This window comes from Chelonoidis abingdonii, chromosome 2 (genome assembly GCF_003597395.2).
Source record: "Chelonoidis abingdonii isolate Lonesome George chromosome 2, CheloAbing_2.0, whole genome shotgun sequence".
Classification (NCBI taxonomy): Eukaryota; Metazoa; Chordata; order Testudines; family Testudinidae; genus Chelonoidis; species Chelonoidis abingdonii.
In genome coordinates, this window is record NC_133770.1 from 122,986,465 (window position 1) to 123,006,832 (window position 20,368).

A 20,368-nucleotide genomic window follows, 5' to 3' on the forward strand; every position below is an offset into this window, starting at 1 on the left:
TATCAACTGGTGCATAAGAGTTGGTATCATCAACGCCTGTAGTCCCCCCGGACAACCTCCCCCTGGAAAGCTCCCACTGAAAACTCCCCCTGTTAGCAGCTCTGTGTTAGCTGGCTCCTGTCATATTGTAACCGTCTGCCACAGGAAGGAGATGCTGTGTTTCAGCGCTGCACACCCATCTACCACAGCAATGCAAGTAGAACATAACGGTACAAATGCAAAAAGGCAAGAAATGTTTTTTTCCCTTTCTTTTTTTGGGGGGGAAGGTGTAAATTGATGACATATACCTGAAACACCCAGGAAAATGTTTTGACCCCCTATCAGCATAGGAGCTCAACACAAAGAATGCAATGCTCTTTGGAGACTGCGGGGACTGTGGGATAGCTGGAAGGTCCTCAGGTTAAAATAAACTACTCCCTCCTCCTTCCATGAGTGTCCGTTTTTCCATTCTTTGGCTTTCCGTTACGTGTCAACATTACAGCATAGTGCTGTGGCTCTATGTTCATGATAGCCTGGAGATTTTTTCAAAATCTTTGGATTTCATCTTCTGTAACGGAGCTGTGGATAGAGAACAATTTGTCTCCCCCAATAACAGCGATCAATCCATATGTCCCATACGGTCCATGCTGGAGCTTTTTGGATTTGGGATGCATACCACCCAGTCGATCAGAGCTCCACGTGCTGGGCAACAGAAATGAAATTCAAAAGTTTCGCGGGGGCTTTTTCTGTCTACCTGCCCAGTGATCCGAGTTCAGATTGCTTTCCAGAACGGTCACAGTGGTGCATTGGGGGATAAACCACCTGGAGGCCAAATAGTTGAATTGCAGCCACACTAACCCTATATCCGACATGGGCAAATATCCGATTTCAGCGCTAACTCTCTTGTCGAGGAGAGAGAAGTACAGAAATCGGTTTAAACCAGAGCCTTTATATTGATATAAAGGCCTTGTTGTTTGACGGGTGCAGGGTTAAAATCGGTTTAAAAATGCTGCTAAAATTCGGTTTAAATGCGTAGTGTCAGACCAGGCCTGTTGTTCCACAACCCACAGGGAGAGACTGGGTCAACTTCGCAAGTGACTCTGCCTCTAACCTTGTTCTCTGTCCGCTCTGCTCTCCAGCCCCTTTGTCTCCCTAGGATTAAACTTTTACATTATGTCCGTCCCTCTGGGTCTTCTTTCTCTGGAGCTTCTCATGAAGTAAAGTCTGTCATGCCAGGTTCTTATCTCTGTAATGTATTTAATTTTGATGTATTTATTGTTAATTAATGCACTATCGGAGTCCCCTTCAGCCCTCTGTATGAATTGATCCTCTTCTTTCCATATGTTTTGCCCATAGGGTTTTCTGCAGCCCTAGGGCAGCCAGCAGTAACCTCTGTACCTTTGCAATGGGGTGAGGGAAGGGGACCGTGGGTTCCCTATTTATGTGATTTGCAAGAAGTGTTATCATTACTCAAGGTACCAAATGTGTTTAAATGATAAGTGTGCCTTGTAAAATCCCAAAGCAAGCTCATTTTCATTTCTCTTATAATCTCTTATGCAGTATACACACATTTTTCATCAATTATATGAGTTGAATTTATTATTATTAATTATTATTATTATTATTATTAGCTAGGTTACTGGGTTTTTTTTTTCAGTGTGGCAAAATGTGTTCTATGTTATGGGTTGAATGATTGAATGACATAATACCTCCCTACCACCAATGTCTGTCACTAAGTCTGGTGATTTTGTCAAGTGTTCATTGCACAACATGGTGCGGCCTACTCCTGCCTTGTCCTTCAGGGGGTCACAGGGTTCAGGGCAGACTAGGGAGTTAGTGGAAGGCCTGGCAATGGCAGCAGCGAGTGACCTGGCCCCAGCCCACTCCGCTCCACCTCGCTGACTTCCGGCATTGCTCAGGGGTGGGGGCTTTGGGGAAGAGGTGGAGTGGGGGCATGGTGGGAAGAGGCGAGGTGGAGCAGGGTTGCTCGCTGCTATCAGCGCCAGGCACCCTTCTAACCCCCCAGGCCACCCTGGACCCCCCGCATCCCCCTGAAGCGTGGGGCCCCCCAAAGCGCGAAACCCAGGGCGGCTGCCCCGGTCTATCCTGTGGATGGGATGGATCCACTTGGGCATCACCAAAAAATATACAAACCTGCTGCCCATGATGCCATCTAGACAGTAATTTATAAACATTTTCATTATGAGCTACACTAATTCAAGATGTTTATCCTCTTTCCTATACTGAGACCCACTCATCCAGACCCATTTCTTTGTCCTAATCCCTTGCCCATCTTTTCATTTAAGTTGTTTATTATCAGCATTGTTTTCAATCAAAATTGTGTATATCTTAGAATTTAAACCATTTGTTCCAGCTTGCTCCTGGGTCAACTCCTCAGCTGTTGTTAAAAGTCTAGATAGAGCAACCTCAGAGGTGTTCAGAAATTTGGTCACTCTTTTCCTTTTTAACAAGCTCCGGAAAAGGGCTCTCCATGGAGCAAGTCAGAATTTTTAGTCAGGTTCTTTGACTATTAACCTGATCCTGAGTAAGTAATGTACAATGAATAATGCTAAGTTTGTTGCTTATATATTTAGTAAAAGTCATGGATAGGTCACAAGCAATTAACAAAAATTCACAGAAGCCCATGATCTGTCTCTGATTTTCACTAAAAATATGCCTGACAAAAGGGAGAGGCAGGTTCAGCACCCGCTGCTGCTGGAGCTGCTGGGTCCCCCACTGCAGTGGGAGCTCTGGGATCCCGCCGCTGGCCACGGCAGGGCAGCTGCAAGGGTGGGGCTGGCTTGGGAGTTCCAGCCCCAGTGAAGAAAATGTCACAGAGATAAGTGGAAGTAATGGATTCCAGACCTCCGTCACAGTCATAGCAATGAAGCATGCTTACATTTTATTGTAACTTTGCCTAAAAAAAGAAAGAAAGAAATGTGCCTGCAAATGGCAAGTTTGACATTTCTAAATTTTAACAATATATTTAGCTACAATTCCCAAAGCACTGCAATAAAATGAGTGACATTTTTTTAAAATGGAGTCATTTCTAAATGCTTCTAACTTTTAACATATTTTATAAGATCATTTTAAATGTTATTAAATTTGTACCTCTCTAGTAACTGGTGCAAATTTGGGAAGAAAATATTTTAGTTTTCCTATAAAATTGGTAGACTAAGTGTCCACTTTAGCTGCCTTCTTCAACACAAATTAAGTACAAAGTCATGAGTTGTCTCTCCATAATATGGTTAGGTTTATGATATAAAGAAGTGGTCATACACTGGTGGGAAACTGAGTAATTACTGTGGCCCAGATTCTGCTCAATGGGACTTTTTTGGGACTATTTGAGGAGTATTCACTACTGAGTGTGAATAACTGTGTCAAAACCTGACCCTTTATATTTATTAAAACTTCATTTTAAAAAGACATATATTATATTTTTCTTAAATAGTTTGAATCTACTAGATAATCACAAATTTGCTTCTTTTAAAATTTGGAACAGAATATCCAGAACTACAAAAAATAAAACGGGAGCTTACACTGCTTCAGAAACTTTATGGTCTTTACAATTCGGTTAATGCTAATATCAGTGGATACTATGAAATATTTTGGAGTGACTTGGACATTGAAAAAATTAACAGTGAACTTCTGGATTTTCAAAACAGGTAAATGATTTAGTATACATTGAAATGCATCAAAATTCTTCTCTGCCATCTTTCATTAATTCATGAGAGCTGATCCTTCAGGGAATTTTTTCAACATGCTTATATATTTCCAACCTTGGCCTTATCTGATATCCAAGAGACAGAAATTTCAGACAGAATGAGGTAGAAAAAATCAGCACAGCTGCTGCATGAATATAAATACATTGAGCACAATAAGGTGATAAGTAACAATCAGCATGGATTTGTCAAGAACAAATTGTGTCAAACCAACCTGATAGCTTTCTTTGACAGGGTAACAAGCCTTGTGGATGGGGAGAAGTGGTAGATGTGATATATCTTGATTTTGATACTGTCTCACATGACTTTTTCATAAACAAACTAGGGAAATAAAACCTAGATGGACCTCCTATAAGGTGGGTGCATAACTGGTTGGAAAACTGTTATCTATGGTTCATAGTTAAGTTGGAAGGGCATATTGAGTGGGGTCCTACAGGGATCAATTTTGGGTTTGGTTCTGTTCAATATCTTCACCAATGATTTAGATAATGGCATAGAGAGTACACTTACAACGTTTGTGGATGGTACCCAGCTGGGAGGGGTTGCAAGTGCATTGGAGGATAGGATTAAAATTCAGATGATCTGAGAAATGGTCTGCAGTAAATAGGATAAAATTCAATAAGGACAAATGCAAAGTACTCCACTTGGGAAAGACCGATCAGTTGCACACATACAAAATGGGAAATGACTGCTTAGGAAGGAGAACTGCAGAAAGGGATCTGGGTACCACATTTCAGGAAAGATGTGGGCAAACTGGAGAACGTCCAGAGAAGAGAAACAAAAATGTTTAAAGGTCTGAGGGAAGATTGAAAAAATTGGGTTTGTTTAAGACTGAGAGGGGACACGATAACAGTTTTCAAGTACATAAAAGGTTGTTACAAAGAGGAGGGTGTTAAATTGTTCTCCTTAACTTCTGAGGAGAGGTCAAGAAGCAATGGGCTTAAATTGCAGCAAGAGATATTTAGGCTGGACATTTGGAAAAACTTCCTAATTGTCAGGGTGGTTAAACACTGGAATTAGTTGCCCAGGGAGGTTGCAGAATCTCCATCATTTGAGATTTTTAAGAGCAGGTTAGACAAATACCGGTCAGAAATGGTCTAGATAATACTTAGTTCTACCATGAGTAGGAGGGACTGGACTAGATGACTTCTCAAGGTCCCTGCCAGTTCTAAGATTCTATGATTCTATGATGAATTGGGTCCTTCATTTGCAACCTAATCTTTGAGCTTTTTAGGCAGAATTCTATCAAGTGACTATCAATTTCTATACCCTCAGTTTTCCTATTTTCTTTTATAGGAACCAAATCCTTCCCCCTCTGTCAAGCTTGACAGTACCCAGACTTGGTTCACAGGGATTCTTTGTGAGGGATCAGAGGAGAAACATTTCCCACAGTCCATGAAGTGAAATCCTGGCCCCACCAAAGTCAATGGGGATTTTGCTGTTGACATCTGTAGGTCCAAGATTTCATCGAGGGAGTGGCCACAACTGAATCTGTAACCCCTACCATTCCTCTGCAGCATGTGGAGTAATGAGTGGTGAATGCTACTGGCAGATCCACTGGATTTGATCCTGCTTCTCCTTTGACTCATTCCTGTCCTAACTCAAAATCCTGGTGTACAGTGGTCTGGGCAGAGTTGCCAAAGAACTGAGAACTATGACAGACAAGTGGGCAGACCCTACGTACAGGCTTCAGATATTCTGTTCCCTCATCTGTCACAGCAAGGATTATGGCCCTGTAATGGGGTTAGACTCACCACAGCAGCGACTCCTGCTGGTTGGTTAGGGAATTAGCTCTTTCAGTGGCATGCCTTCGTTAGTGGTGTCTCGCCCTCCATTACTTTTTCAGTTTCCACCATCCTCACAATCGGACCCATGTCACTCCCAGACTGTGGCATCTGCTTCTGGACACTGCCCGCTGGCTGTCCCCGCTCCCTGGTTCTCCCCTGCTTCCAGGGGACCAGCAGCTTCTGGTTCTATCACTCACCTAAGTGGCTCACTGCAGTCCAGTCTAGCCCCTTCCTCCAAGGGCAAACTGCAGTCTAGCTTAGGCACTCTCATCACTGGCAAGTGGAGAGAAAAGGGGGGACCCAGGCCCGCCCACTACTCTGGGCCCAAACCCAGGGACCCTCTAGCAGCAGCCACTTATTGCCCTCCTCCAACTCTCCTCTACTGCCTACTTCTCTGGGCTATTTCCCTGTAGCCCCAGAACCTTTTCTGCCCCTTTGTGTCAGGGCCTCAGTCTGGCAGTGGTCAGCCTAGAGCTCTCCCAGCCTCTGCTGACCCTGCTCAGCACTGCTCTGTCTTAGGTGCTTCTCTAAGAGCCAGTTCTTCTTCCTTTGTCCTCCAGGGAGAGAATCAGCTCCTTTCTGCCCTGCAGCCTTCTTATAGGGCCCAGCCTGGGCCTGACAGGCTGCTTTCAAGCCTTCCTCTGATTGGCTGGGTTCTGTGCAGCTGCTCCACGGGCTGCTATTAACCCTTTGCCAGCCAGTGCGGGGCAGCTGCCACATCACAGGCCCAGAGTGTGTTTTGCTGTTTACGGGATTATAAAATGTATAGCATAACCAAATTTTACAGAAGGCATCTGAAAAGCTAATGAAAGTGTTGCACAAAACAGAAGGACTTTTGTCTCGATCACCTAGTGGAAAAAAATATCATAGTCTTGTCTCTTTCTGGTCCCCATCGGTCTTTGTCCACTTCTCTGTACCAGTCTTTTCTTGATCCCTTTACACAATAGGCCTGATCCTTCTCCCACTGCGGTTGATCGAAGAAGAATCATGCCCGAGATCACTACTGTAGGTGTAAGAGCCTGTTCTTCTGCAGCTCTTGTATCTCACTGCTTTATCAACGGTCAGAGACAGATTCTGATCTCAGTTACATCAGTGTAACTCCAGAATAATTTAAGTGAAGTCACTGGTGTTATTCAGGATTTAAGTAGATACAATTCAGACTAGAATCTGATCCTCTCTCTCATCTTAAATCTCTGAAAACATAACCTGAGGAAAGCATGTCTTTGCTGAGGCTTCCAGTGAATATGACATCTAGGGCACTTAGCCAATTCGGCCAGGGCTGTGGCTGTACTCGCTTTGAAGTTGAGTGACAAATCTGCTGTTTTTGTGTGAGTACCTGATTCCCAGACCTGAAGAAGAGCTTCGTGTAAGCTCAAAAGCATGTCTCTCTTGCCAACAGAAGTTGGTCCAATAAAAGATACTACCTCACCCACCTTGTCTCTTTAATATCTTGGGCCCAACACAGCTACAGCTATACTGCAAACACATTTAATATGAAAAAGTTAAGTGATCCAGCTTTAAGTCATGCAAAGCGTGTACAAATAGCACAGAGTTGGGCACCCTGTAAAATAATAATGGAAAATCATTTGGACTGAAACGGGACTATTTTTCTGCTCAAAAACCCGTCAGCTTGCCCTCTAAAGTGAGCTCTCATTTTGCTTGGAAAAACTGATATCTTTTGTGCATGTTTGCAAAAATAGGTCTAATTGAAAATTAATAATTAAGGCCATGATCCTGCAAAGACTTTTAACACTTGCATACTTTACACATGCGAGTAACCTCCTTGAAGTCAATGGACTATTCAAATGTATAAAGCTACAGATATATGCTAAAATCTTTGCAGGATTGGGGCCTACATTTTGAGGAGGGAGGAAGAGAAACAATTTTCAAGTACTTTTCATTACCTTAAATTTTTTTCATATCTAAGTCAATTTCACAGTTCAGGGCAACTGCACCTCTATTTCTTCTCTGTGCTCCAGCAAGGGCACCCACACTCAGGCTTCCAGATCCCCAGCTGTGGCCTCTCTTGGGTGGAGACATACATCCCTCTCCCTTCTGACCAGGGTATTTTCAGGCTGGACAGTTGCCTGCCTTCACTGTGTAATTCCCAGCACTGACAGTCTGCCCAAACAGACCTGCTTACGTTCTCTTCAGAGATGGATAACAGTGTAATTGCTACATATATAAGTTACTACACAGGTCTTTCAAAGCAAGGCTACTTTATTTTTAAGGTAAAAAAAAAATTGCAGAGAAAACATAAAAAACAATAAAAGAACCTACACGTAGGCTAATAAGCTTACTAGGCATCACCCTGTCCTAAGGGTTTCTTTGTGATCACACATTTGTCAGAGCTTCATCTCAGAATGAGCCCACAGTCTTATGAAGCTTCAAGTAGGCCAAGTCCTTCCAGTCCCCTCCTAAGGATTGGGGTCCTCCATGGACCAGAGGTCCTATCAATTTGTGGGATCAGGAAGAATGAGTCAGCCTAAGCTAAAGCTTTGTATCCAGAAGTCTTTTCTTTGTCTGTTGACCTCTGGAGAATCCAGTTTGAACTAGTATATCTGCACCTCTCTAGAGGGACTTGGAAGGCTGATTACTAAGGAAGTTCATCCCCCTTGCTATAGAATTCCAGAGTAGCACATACACAATTTCATTATGAATACAATGTACCGCAAAGGTGTTAACTCTAATTCAGTGAGGTTTAACTTAACTCAGTAAAGCTTATCTTAATTCCAAAAGGTTTTTTCGGTATATTATGGGATGTTTTCACTCTGTCGCAGTCAGGTGTTTTATTTGCAATCTCTTTGTCCACAAATTGAAAGGTGAGATGATGATAACAGTTATAAAAGAAGATGAATGATGGGTATGTCAAATCTGATATTGCATTCTCTTTTTAGAATTCGTAAATTGCCTAAGGCTCTGAAGGAATGGCAAGCTTTTCACGACCTAAAAAAGAAGATTGATGATTTTGCTGAGAGTTGTCCTTTGCTTGAAATGATGGCAAACAAAGTTAGTTCAATATGGTACTTTAAAGATAAGATTCACTTGATGATCAAAATAATGTTGTTATGTGATATAAGATGCTTTCAACCTTTCATTTTTAAAAGATCAAAGCAACTGTATGCATGGTAACATCTGATTAGGATTAGTTACAGGCAACTAAAAACAAAATACTTCACAGCTTGATTAGATGAATGGTAATTCTTTTAATGGAATGAAGATTGAGACATTTCCCAGCATTGAACTGTTTCAGTGGAAAATTGCATAATAATTTCCCCCTTAAAAATAATACTGCTTTTTAAATATTATTGTACTCTAATGCCTGTGAACTTTTCTAGGCAATGATGCCAAGACACTGGGAAAGAATTGCACAAGTAACTGGCCATAAGTTTGATGTTGTCTCTGAAAGTTTCTCTCTGAAGAACATAATGGATGCCTCATTGTTAAAATACAAGGAAGATATTGAGGTACACATGCTTTTGTTGGCATTTAAAGGCTAGCTTTCTGATCTGGGATTCTGCACTTTCAGAGACCTCCATTCCTACATAGCTTAATAATGTAAACAAATTTGACTTTGCTTGTTTGGTTCCTTTGGAAAATGGAATTTGGCAGCTGGTTGTAGCTGAAATGGTTAGCTCACTGCCTTTGATCGTGGAGCAGTATAAAAGTGGTTGGATGGTATATAAAGCTAACGCTTCTAAAGAATTATTTCTTCTTATTGTTTGTAAGGCTAATTTACACTCTGGTTTTAGATGCTATTTATTGTAATTTTGTTTGTCTCTAGTATCATACAGGAGTAAAAGAAATCGGTCATTACAGGCCTGATCCTATGAGGTGCTGAACAACCTCCACTCCCGCTGAACTCTGTGAGAGTGGAGGGTTCTTGGCACTTTGCAGGATCGGGTCTTAGATTAATATATTGGAGGTGGTTTTGGAGAATATTAAAGAAGAGAGAGAAATCTACTATTTCACAGGAGCAGAAGAGGCTGGCAAACAAGTAGTCTTTTATGATGTGCACCCAGTACAAATCTATTGCCTCTGTGTTTATTGGGCCCGGTCATCCAGCAAATATGTTAGATTTACAAGGCCTGGTCACTTTTGCAAGAGCAGAAGGATGGCAAAAAGGAGAAAAAAAACATTTCAACTTAAGTTATATTGTGAGCTTGTCAGCCAAGAGATTAGCCCTTTAAACACTGTGGACTAAGTTGTCTTATTCTACATGGAAGGTGAAAAACTAAGTCAAACACTCTGCATGGATGCTTTCTACAGGAGGCAGGATTATTTAGCCTTGTGGAAGGATCAGGAACATCACCCTGCAGTCCTGGGGCTTCCTGGAATCTGTGGTGATTGGTAGCCCAATTTGGTGGATCTTGGGTGATCCACACAGAGTGTCTGCCCCACTCCCCTCTGACACCCTGGTCATTTTAGTGACTGTGCTGCCACTGGTGCCTGCAAGGGGCAACAGAAGCTGCAGATGTGAAGGTAATGTTGCTGTGAGCTGTCACAAGATTTTTTTCTAGAAGATGTAGCAGAACAGCTCTACCCGACTTCAGGGAGCCATGTCCTTGAGCTTCTGCCAAGCCCAAGATACACAGTTTTCATGCGGAGGGGCTCATGAGGAGACACTCTCCCCTCTTTCTAAGATTTACTGGTTAATTTCACATCAGTAATGCACATTCCCCCCCATCCCCAGCACAGAATGGAGAGGTAGTTCATGTACAGATACAAATTCTGCCTTCAGTTGCACTTCTAAAAGTCCAATGACGTCGCTGAAATGTGACTAGCTAAGTGTAACTGACAACAAAATTTGGCCCATAGAACAGGTGAAGCATATTCCAGTCTTGCAATATAGTCATTTTGATCTATTTTAATTTATTATTCTGAGCATGTTCAATTCCCTTTGAACTCTGAATTTGGCCCATGAGTTTTAATTGTTTTGATAAGTAGCTATTACATTACCCTCAGTGTAATAAAACACAGTAACTTGATATTACTTAGGATATCTGCATCAGTGCTGTTAAAGAAAAGGACATTGAAGCAAAATTGAAACATGTCATCAAAGAGTGGAGTACTCATGTCTTTACATTTGGCCAGTTCAAAACCAGAGGAGAATTGCTTCTGAAAGGCTCAGATACTTCCGAGAAGATAGCTCTAATGGAGGATAGTCTCATGATTTTGGGATCCCTCATGAGCAACAGGTACAAAAATTAACAAAAGAATATATTGTATAAATATAATAAGTACCAATAAAATACCATAATTTTTTTTTAACTCATGTTCACATAACAGGTACAATGCACCATTCAAGCCCACAATCCAACAGTGGGTCCAGAAACTGGCCAATACCACAGAAATAATTGAAAATTGGATTACTGTACAAAACCTCTGGATTTACCTTGAAGCTGTTTTTGTTGGTGGAGACATTGCAAAACAGCTGCCTCAGGTATGTTGATTTACAATAGCAATATATGAAGGCACACCATAGAGGTTAGCCAAACCACAGTACCTTTTAAATAAAAGAAGTTGGTCTATACTGAGGAAGTCTAATTATACCATACTCTACTCAGAAAAAATTACCACAGATAACTTCAGAGGGAGCTTTTCCAGAGTGAGGTCTGCAGGGTTGGACTCTTAGGACCTGAATCAAACCTACAAGAGCAAGACACTTTAAAGTTAAGGCTGAAATGCTTACCTCAATTCACTTTGTATTATTCAAATATTATAGCACCCATTGGAGGAGAGATAACTTCTGGCTAATGCTGTTATAATGCAATCCTTTATTCTGCCTGACACTAGCCCTTATACACCTCATTTATGCATTCTGTACTGTTAAGAGTTGGAATAACTTTTGCAGGGGGCTGTGCATAGGACATTGCTAGGCCTGGGCAGCCACATACACCTCTACCCCAATATGACATGACCCAATATAACACAAATTTGGATATAATGCAGTAAAGCAGTGCTTCTGGGGATGGGGCAGGGCTGCATACTCCAGCAGATCAAAGCAAATTCGATATAACGTGGTTTTGCCTATAATGCGATAAGATTTTTTTGGTTCCCGAGGACAGCATTATATTGGGGTAGAGGTGTATATGTATATACATATGTGGATCTTGTTCACTTTTCACCAGGCCGTATCTTGTTATGTCTTTGTATGATGTCACTTGTAGAGAACCTAAGGACTGATCTGTCTCTGATTTTCTGGGTGAGACAGAATCAGAGCAATAAACTTCCATTGCATGCTCCTGCTTCTGCTGGCAGGTTTACATGTGTGTCAGCCAGTCAGAATTTGGCACATGGTACGTAGGATCACCTGCTGCTTAAAGATGTCAGAAATATGTAATTTAATAAAAACAAGAATATTCTACACTATTGCATTTATTTCAGGCCAAGGACATTATAATTATATATCTGCAGTTTCCATTTTCCATAACCCAGAACATTTTGTTCTGTGATTAGCTAAAGTCTTCTTAGTTGTTAATTAAGATTATAATAAATTGCCTCTTAGGTCCTACAGTTTATTGATAGGATAACTTTCATAATTGAGGTAATAAGCGGTTTTTGCAAATGACTAAACACCACAGCAATGCTTATGAATTTGATAATTGCAGAAGCCACTTATTGTAAGTATACTGCATGAATGTTATTCCCATTGTTCAATAAGAATAATAATTTTTAAAAACTCACACAATAAATCTCAGAAAAATAGTTCTTTTCTTGCCTTTTGAGGATTTGAAAATTCAGCTTCATTCACTTACAACACATTGTGGATGGGCCTTAGAATCGTAGGGCTGGAAGGGCCCTTGAGAGGTCATCTAGTCCCATTTCCTGCACTCATGGAAGGACTAAGAATTGTCTAGATCATCCTTTGAATCTTACTCAAATAATTGTTTAACACTGGAACAGAAAGTGAATAATTGTTTTCAGGAGTGGCCTGTGTAGAAAAGCAATGATGTAAACGGAAACAGAGTCATTGTGTCAGTGATGTTTTGTCATTTTTAGAGGAGGGTGCTATTTGACTTTTCTGCTGAGAGATTGATTGAAGTCCTATTGTATAGCCACTTTAGCTAATACCAGGAGACATAAGCAAAAAGGCACTGCTTCTCCATCAACCTGATGCATTTCTGTGGATCTACCAGTGTTACAAAGGCAGTCTAAAAACATTCACACACTATACTCTTCAACAGACACAAGCAGCAAAGTGAATATTAAACTATCACCTTGTCTGATTATTATTTATTTTTTATATTTATTATTGTAGAACCTAGAAGTCACAGACAAAGACCCCGTTATGCTAGGCAGTACAAACACAGAACGAAAAATTTGGTCCCTGCCCCACAAAGCTTACAATCCTAGAATAAGGCAAGAGCCAACAGATGGATTCCGATGGAGAGCCCAAGGAAACAATGAGACAGTGCGGGTCAGCTTGATAGGGTGTGGTCTCAGCACCAGCAGCCTAATGTTGAGTTTTTTCTGGGCATCACAACAAAGGAAAGTTTTAAGGGGGGATTTGAAGGAGGATAATGAGGTAGCTTGACAGATATTTACGAGGATTTCTCCCAAGCGTGAGGAACAGCATGGGAGAAAGCACAATGGTACTTGTTTGAAAATATATTAAGTGGACAATGGAGGCTGGCCAATTGTTCTAGATATCCTCCAATAGAATATGCATAATGTTGACCATCCAGAGGACATACTGATTAATAGAATCAGAGTCACTTACAGGATATTTTTATTTTTCAGCATTTTGGGAAGCAGCAGGAATAGCTAATGCATTTATAATGTGTTTCAGGAAGCCAAAAGGTTTCAGAACATTGATAAATCTTGGCAGAAGATTATGCAGAGAGCTCATGAGACATCAAACATAGTACAGTGCTGTGTTGGAGATGAGACATTGGCACAGCTACTACCACATTTGCTGGAACAACTGGAAATATGTCAGAAATCATTAACTGGGTATTTGGAAAAGAAACGATTAGTATTTCCCAGATTTTTCTTTGTATCTGATCCTGCACTTCTGGAAATCCTTGGTCAGGCATCAGATTCACACACTATTCAGGTATAAATTATGTAGCAATAACCGCCTTCATAATCAGTATTAATAACTGAGTGGAATGAATGATAAATGATTTCCTTTTGTTACTGAGTTGATCCAAGTTTGTTTATTTGTGGAAAGATCATTTAGCCTTCTAAATTTGCAGGTTTTGGTGCAGTTTAAAAATAACATTGTAGATCATTTTATAGGTCTTATTTGGCTGATCAGGTGTTTTGTTTGTTCTAGGCACATTTACTGAGTCTGTTTGACAATGTTAACCGAGTGGGATTTCATGAAAAGAACTATGACCAGATTTTATTATTTGAATCTCAAGAAGGAGAACAAGTCAATATTATTGAGCCTGTTCTAGCTCAGGTAATAGAAGAATATATTATGCTTTTTTCATTTACTACTTTAAAGCAAATCTGTGTTATAAAGGGCTGGCCCACTTCCATGCAGTAGTACCACAGCATGCTTCAATTTGAGAATCTGAAGTAGAGACCCTTCAGCTGCCCAGTACAGGGGCAAAGCCCTTTTGCTCCAGAGGGAGGATGGAAGGGCTTTGTATTATTCTGTAGCAACCCTTCTAGTTGTCTCCCCTGTACCACTGAAGTTGCCTAATCCATCACTCTGCATCTGGAAGAACAGGTCAGGCACAGCTGTGAGGATGAGAGAATAGAAAAGTGGGAAATGGGAACATCAGTCCTGGTGAGGAAATGTCTTCAGTGGGGTTTTTGCTGGGTTGGAACAGCTTACTTTAAAAGTGCTTTTTTTGTCTTCCAGGGTAATGTGGAATTCTGGCTGGGACAGCTGCTGAATGGGATTAAGAAAACAATCCACTCCATCATTAGACAGGCATCTATAGCCATTAGTGATTCAGGATTTAAGCTGTATGACTTCCAGACAATGTTTCCTGCACAAATAGGTCTTCTGGGAATTCAAATGATTTGGACCAGAGATGCAGAGGATGCGCTAAACAATGCCAAAACAGACAAAAAGGTTGTACTTAGCAAATCCTCAGGGGTTAATTAATAGCATTGTTTAGATCAGTGCACACTGTGCAAGTTAAAAAAAAAAAAAAAAAAGGTAGAAATGACAAAATAAAAAGGAAGCAACTGGAATGAACTGTAAATTCCTCCATATTGATATGTATGGTGGCGATACTATCCCACAGTGTTAGCATCCTTTGTATATGCTCTTTGCACTACTGCGCTACCTGTCCTGACAACTGGTAACATGGGACCAATACCCAGCTGGGGTAAATCAGCGTATCTTAATGGCAAGACACTGATCTACATAAGCTGAGGGTCTAGCTCAGTGGTTCTCAAACTTTTGTACTGGTAACCCCCTTTCACATAGCAAGCCTCTGAGTGCGACCCCCCTTATCAATTAAAAACATATATTTACTTAACACCATTGTAAATGCTGGAGGCAAAGCAGGGTTTGCAGTGGTGGCTGACAGCGTGTGACCTGCCATGTAAAAACCTCGTGACCCTCAGAGGGGGTCCTGACCCCCAGTTTGAGAATCCCTGGTCTAGCTTATGGGGTTTGTGCATCGCCTGCTTCCATCCGTTGTCCATATTGGCGCTGATGGAGCGGCACTGCTCAGAACCTCTGATGTTGTGAACTAGGGAGGAAAGGAGTATGACAGGAAGTGATAGAAGGTCAATCCTCGCTTGCTTTAAAACCAACTTTAAAACAGTTTCTAATGTTGTGTGTCCCCCCACATTATTGTCAGTGGCTGCCAGCTTTGGGAGGGAACAATGGGCAGTTTAGGGTCAAGGGAGTGTCATCATATACTATAATCCCAAAACTGGTTTGGGGGATGTGAGAGCTACCAGTATGAGGGAATAGCAGTGTCTCTCCTGTGCATGGAGCTGCTTTAGGGGATGGTGCCAGCATCCTCCTCCTCTTTTGGGGGAAGGAGGAGCATGGGAGGTAGTTTGATGGAGATTGGTTCCACCTTATGCCCAGGAAAGATGCTTCCAGGACCGCAGATGTTTTTGATAAGTGCTTCTCCTCTGGAACTTATATAGAGGCATGTGAGAAAGCAACTCAGAGGAGTGCTCAAGGCTTTCTCCACACTACACAGCTTTTAGTGACATGGCTGTGTCACCACAGCCATGCCATTAAAAGTCGTGCAGTATAGCTGCTATTTGTCGGCTCTCCTGCTGACAAGAAACTTCCACTTCTCCTGCCGACAATGTGTTGTTCACACTGGAATTTGTCACAGCAAGTCTTTTGTCTTTGCGGTGTTTAACACCTGTGAAAGGCAAAAGTTTTGTTCGTTCAATTGCCAGCATAGACATCGCCCCAGATTGCTAATACAGCAGTTTAAGGAACATGTGCACTGGGACCAAGCTAAGAGCTAGTAACACTGTCCTACCATGACAATGAACACAGGCAAAAGCTAAAGAAAACAGCATACCATACTATGATATTACTGACTAAAATTAAACTAGACAAGACTCCACAGACTAGGGGGGAAATACTTTAAACCCCATTTTTCTACGTCATACAAAGCCAAAAAGGGCATGGACCCAGTTTTTGTTCCATTGCAGCTCATTTAACTGGAATCAAACTTGACTGGCAAACAAAATTTCTTGTTGGTTTTGTTTGCTTGTTTCCTCCTTTAAAAAACAGTTATTTGTAGTTTTCCTTAGCATATGGAATAGGTCTGGGTTTGCAAATATCCTCACAAACCCCAATATGATCATCTCTTCATGTGTTCAAAGCACTCAATGTGGCATAAATGCTGCAAACTACTCCATCACCCCTGGGCCTTCACAGAATCCCATTTGGAGTTATTGACAGGGGTCCAGTTTATCACCGCAACTGCAGGATCGGTGTCCCTGTTATAGATGTAAGAAGTCAGTATTTTATTCCACAGTCTCTTGTAGCCGAAATAAAGTGTTACTTCAGGCACATTTAAACTGTCCCTTACACCAGTTTTCTCCTCTAAAAGTTACCGTGGTTCTAGGGACAGAGTCAGAATCCCAGCTTCATGTTTCCCAAAAGTGAACATACTGGTTGGCTGGTGTGTATAGTTTAGTACCCAAAGGCTGAAGTTTGACGGCTTAACTGCTTTTTAAGAGGACACAATACAAGCACCCTACCAGGTAAAGATGAGATGTACTATATTAGGCCACTGACCTGCAATGGAATCTGCTAGCATACTCCGCAGCCTATGTATCATCCCACTAAAGTCACTGGGAGTCCACAGGGGCTCAGGGAGTATGCTCTAGTAGATCTTGATTCAGGATTGCAGCCCTAGTTAATACAAAGTGAGGGTGGAGCAAAATGTAACTAAAATAGGAGATATATATTTGTAGATATCTGCAACTGTTCATCCTCTAGAGATTGAAAGAGCAAAGGGTGTTTGTATTAATATAACTCTGTTCTCTTCCTGTGTGGGAAAGGTCATGCACACAACAAATCAGAAGTTTCTCGACCTTTTAAATGATTTGATTGACATGACAACATGTAATCTGACAAGGATGGAGCGCACAAAATATGAGACTTTAATCACTATTCATGTACATCAGAAGGATATCTTTGATGATTTGGTGAGGTTTTTTTTAAGAGCTCTCTAATTGAAAAATATTTTTTACATATATGAAATAATCTAAAAGCAAATCTCATATTTCTTCACTTTGTTTAACTCTGATGTTAGTACTGTCATATAGTTGCATGCTATCCGGGCTTGTCTTTTCTAACAGTATCTTAAAAGATTTACATTACAAGTATCTTATTTGTTTCAGTGTTGAATTATTTGAGGGTGAGAACATTAACATGATCACTAAGAAAAATGTAGGTTCCAATCCTGCAAGTAGTTGCATACGGGCGGACTGCAACATCCAGATGGCTCCCTATTGATCTCACTTGTGGCTTCCTTCAGGGGCAGCAATCCAACTACCTGAAACAAATTGCAGGACTGGGGCTTTAAAAACATAGCGTGAATTTTTGGCCCCACTGAAGTGATAGTTTTGCCATTGACTTCAGTGGGGTCACGGCTTCACAACATACAACTTTAGAGTACAATCTTGCCGATAAAGCCACACACAGAGATCTTTACTCCCTTGTGGAATTCTATTAAAGTCAATAGCACTCCACACAGGTGGAAGGGTGCATGCATGTGGATCAGTTTGGAGGGTCAGACTCATAGACTGTGTCTTTTCCTTTTTAAAATTATTACTGATTTTCAGCATACAAGAACTGTCTTTGCTAAGGGGAAAGCACTGTTGACCTTAACCTGTGATTCAAAATTTAAGACTTTACATGATTGGAGTTTTTAAGAAATATGTTTCCTTTCAGCTTTAGATTGAGCTTTGTGATTTCCAGCCCCTGCCTCCACTTCCTGATTTGAGGCAAGGGCTTCTGGAAGATTAAAGAAGCCACCTTTCATGTATTTTGAGAAGGGGAGTAAACAATGACTTAAATTGATTTACTGGTTTATTTTTAAAATTTTAAATGCATCAAACTCTTCCCTGTGGTAGATAATATGAAAGCATTAGACAATGACTAAGAAACAGGAAGCAAAAAAAAAAAAAAAGGTTGAAGGAAACGTCCTGAATACTGAGAGCAGTAATTCAGGGGGATATGTATTGTTTAAATGATTTATATACTGTGCAGAGAGAAATACTAAATGAGTTTCTAAATAAGGATAGAAAAGTATAAAGAACCAATATTGATAGCTAGAAGTCAAACTGCCAAGTTCTGTATGATGCCTGAGGTTTTTTTTCCTGTCCCCATCATTTTTCATTAATTTTTATGAGTATTTTTGAATGAATATTTCATATTGTTTAATTCAATGTCAAGTATTACTGAAGTCTGCTGTATATTAACCCTTTGGAAATTGGTAAATCCTATTGTGTTTTTTCTGACCTGTTAATGGAAATGGAAAGCAGGCACTTTAAGATACGTCACTTCCTCCTCTCATATTTTTATTATAGTATATCACGTCTACACTAACGGTTTTGTTCTTTTGTTACAGGTCCGTATGAATATTAAATCTCCATCTGACTTTGAATGGCAAAAACAATCCAGATTTTACTTTATTGAAGATGTGGACAAATGCATCATCCAAATCACTGATGTGGAGTTCAGTTACTGCAATGAATATTTAGGCTGTACAGACAGACTCGTTATAACTCCTTTAACTGACAGGTAATCACACTAGGAGTATAGTATCCACTTTGGGGGCAAAATCCTACTCCCATCAACATAAAGGAAAAGCAGGATTTTTCCCCTGATACACACCAATTACTAACCAACAGGAGTTACCAAGCTGTACTAAAAGGAAGAACATCCCTTTCCTTTCCCACCCGCAGATTTATATAACAGCTGCTACACTTAGTTATATACATCGGGTGGATAACAGTGAAGAAAAAGTAATGCTGTTTTTCAATCTGTCTCCAGATGTTACATCACATTGGCTCAGGCTTTGGGAATGAGTATGGGTGGTGCTCCAGCAGGACCTGCAGGTACTGGGAAAACAGAAACAACTAAAGACATGGGCAAATGTCTGGGAAAATACGTTGTTGTCTTTAATTGTTCAGACCAAATGGACTACAGAGGCCTAGGTCGTATTTATAAAGGTAAGACACTGTTCTGTTTGTTCATTTTAGCCAGTAAAAGAAAAATGCGTTTCTGTGTGGAGTGCTTTTGTGACTGAGACTGAAACAATAGAATGACCTATGGCTAGTGAGGTTTGTCTGCAGCCAGCAGAAGAATGAAGAAGCGCAGACGCAGCCTGCTTAAAATTAGCTTGATGAAAAAATAAATAATTGGGGATACAAGTAAGAGAGCCATACTACTCTCCTCACTGCCCTTCTTTTATTTCAGTTACTGCTTGGAGAGCTCTATGCTTTAAACAGTTCCATCCACAGACATTGAATTGGGTCTCAGTGGCAACTGGTGGATGCACTGAAAGTCACCTCTGGTCAATGAGCCTGATTCTCATTGCAGTCACACTGCTGTAAATCAGGGTAATTCCACTGCAGTCAATGTAGTGACGCTGCCGTAATAAGTAAGATTAGAATTAGGCCATGTGCCTCCACATTTAGCATTGTTTCAGTGCCTGTTGAGCCATAGTGATTTATCATGCACTCAGGTGGTGTTCTCCAAGAACCCGAACCTTCCTCGTCCCATTCCCCTACACTGCACACCCTAGTGCTGATAGACTGGCAGGAACAATCTCATGTGGGTCTCTTGCAAAACACTTACAAAACAGTAATGCTAGACTGCCCTGTCAGAGACACTCTTGTAAATTAGAACATTTGCCAGTTCACGAGTGAGTTTTCCTACATGTGCCTTGATGTATTTGTTTCTCCATTTTCTATTTGATGACAGCTGGTTCCGGAAATAATTCATTTCTGAAGGGACTGTGTTCTGTTTTATCTTCCATTCCCTTCCATCCTTTCCTGTTACCCTTTTTTTCCTATAGTCTCCATTTCCCTTTTCAGCACCAGTTGTGCCTTGTCCTCTCTCCCTCTTGTTCTTTTATATTTCCTTCCCTACTATTCCCATTTTCTCTATTTTCCTTAACCAATCCCCTCTCTGCCTATCCTTCTCTCTGCTGTCTCCTCCTCCTCGTCACTTTCACAAGTCTCTCTTGAGAAATCTGATTGTTCCTCTTTCCTTCTGTTTCCCAGCTGCTTCCCCCTTCTTTCCTTCATCTTTCCTGAATACTTCCTGCTTCACTCCTCTCCTCCTTTTGCATCCCCATCCTCTGTGCTGTATTTCTCTGCACCTCCACATCTTCAAGTGGGCTTTTCAACCTTTACTGAATTTTCCCACATACTTTTCACTCTCACCCTCCTTTCCACCTGCTATTGCACTGAAGT

The 20,368-nt window shown here is 41.0% G+C and overlaps 1 protein-coding gene across 2 annotated transcripts in view; it reads left to right on the top strand.

Moving 5' to 3' along the window:
* Positions 1 to 20,368, top strand: part of LOC116821627 (dynein axonemal heavy chain 5-like) — a 295,723-nt gene that overhangs the window by 85,855 nt on the left and 189,500 nt on the right. For both annotated transcript variants that reach the window (XM_075062654.1, XM_075062655.1), the window contains 11 exons: positions 3,482 to 3,644; positions 8,386 to 8,497; positions 8,827 to 8,955; positions 10,487 to 10,686; positions 10,778 to 10,931; positions 13,281 to 13,547; positions 13,770 to 13,898; positions 14,307 to 14,522; positions 16,943 to 17,089; positions 18,517 to 18,689; positions 18,942 to 19,120. In XM_075062654.1, the coding sequence (XP_074918755.1) occupies positions 3,482 to 3,644; positions 8,386 to 8,497; positions 8,827 to 8,955; positions 10,487 to 10,686; positions 10,778 to 10,931; positions 13,281 to 13,547; positions 13,770 to 13,898; positions 14,307 to 14,522; positions 16,943 to 17,089; positions 18,517 to 18,689; positions 18,942 to 19,120 (1,869 nt within the window). The remainder of the gene's footprint in view (positions 1 to 3,481; positions 3,645 to 8,385; positions 8,498 to 8,826; positions 8,956 to 10,486; positions 10,687 to 10,777; positions 10,932 to 13,280; positions 13,548 to 13,769; positions 13,899 to 14,306; positions 14,523 to 16,942; positions 17,090 to 18,516; positions 18,690 to 18,941; positions 19,121 to 20,368) is intronic.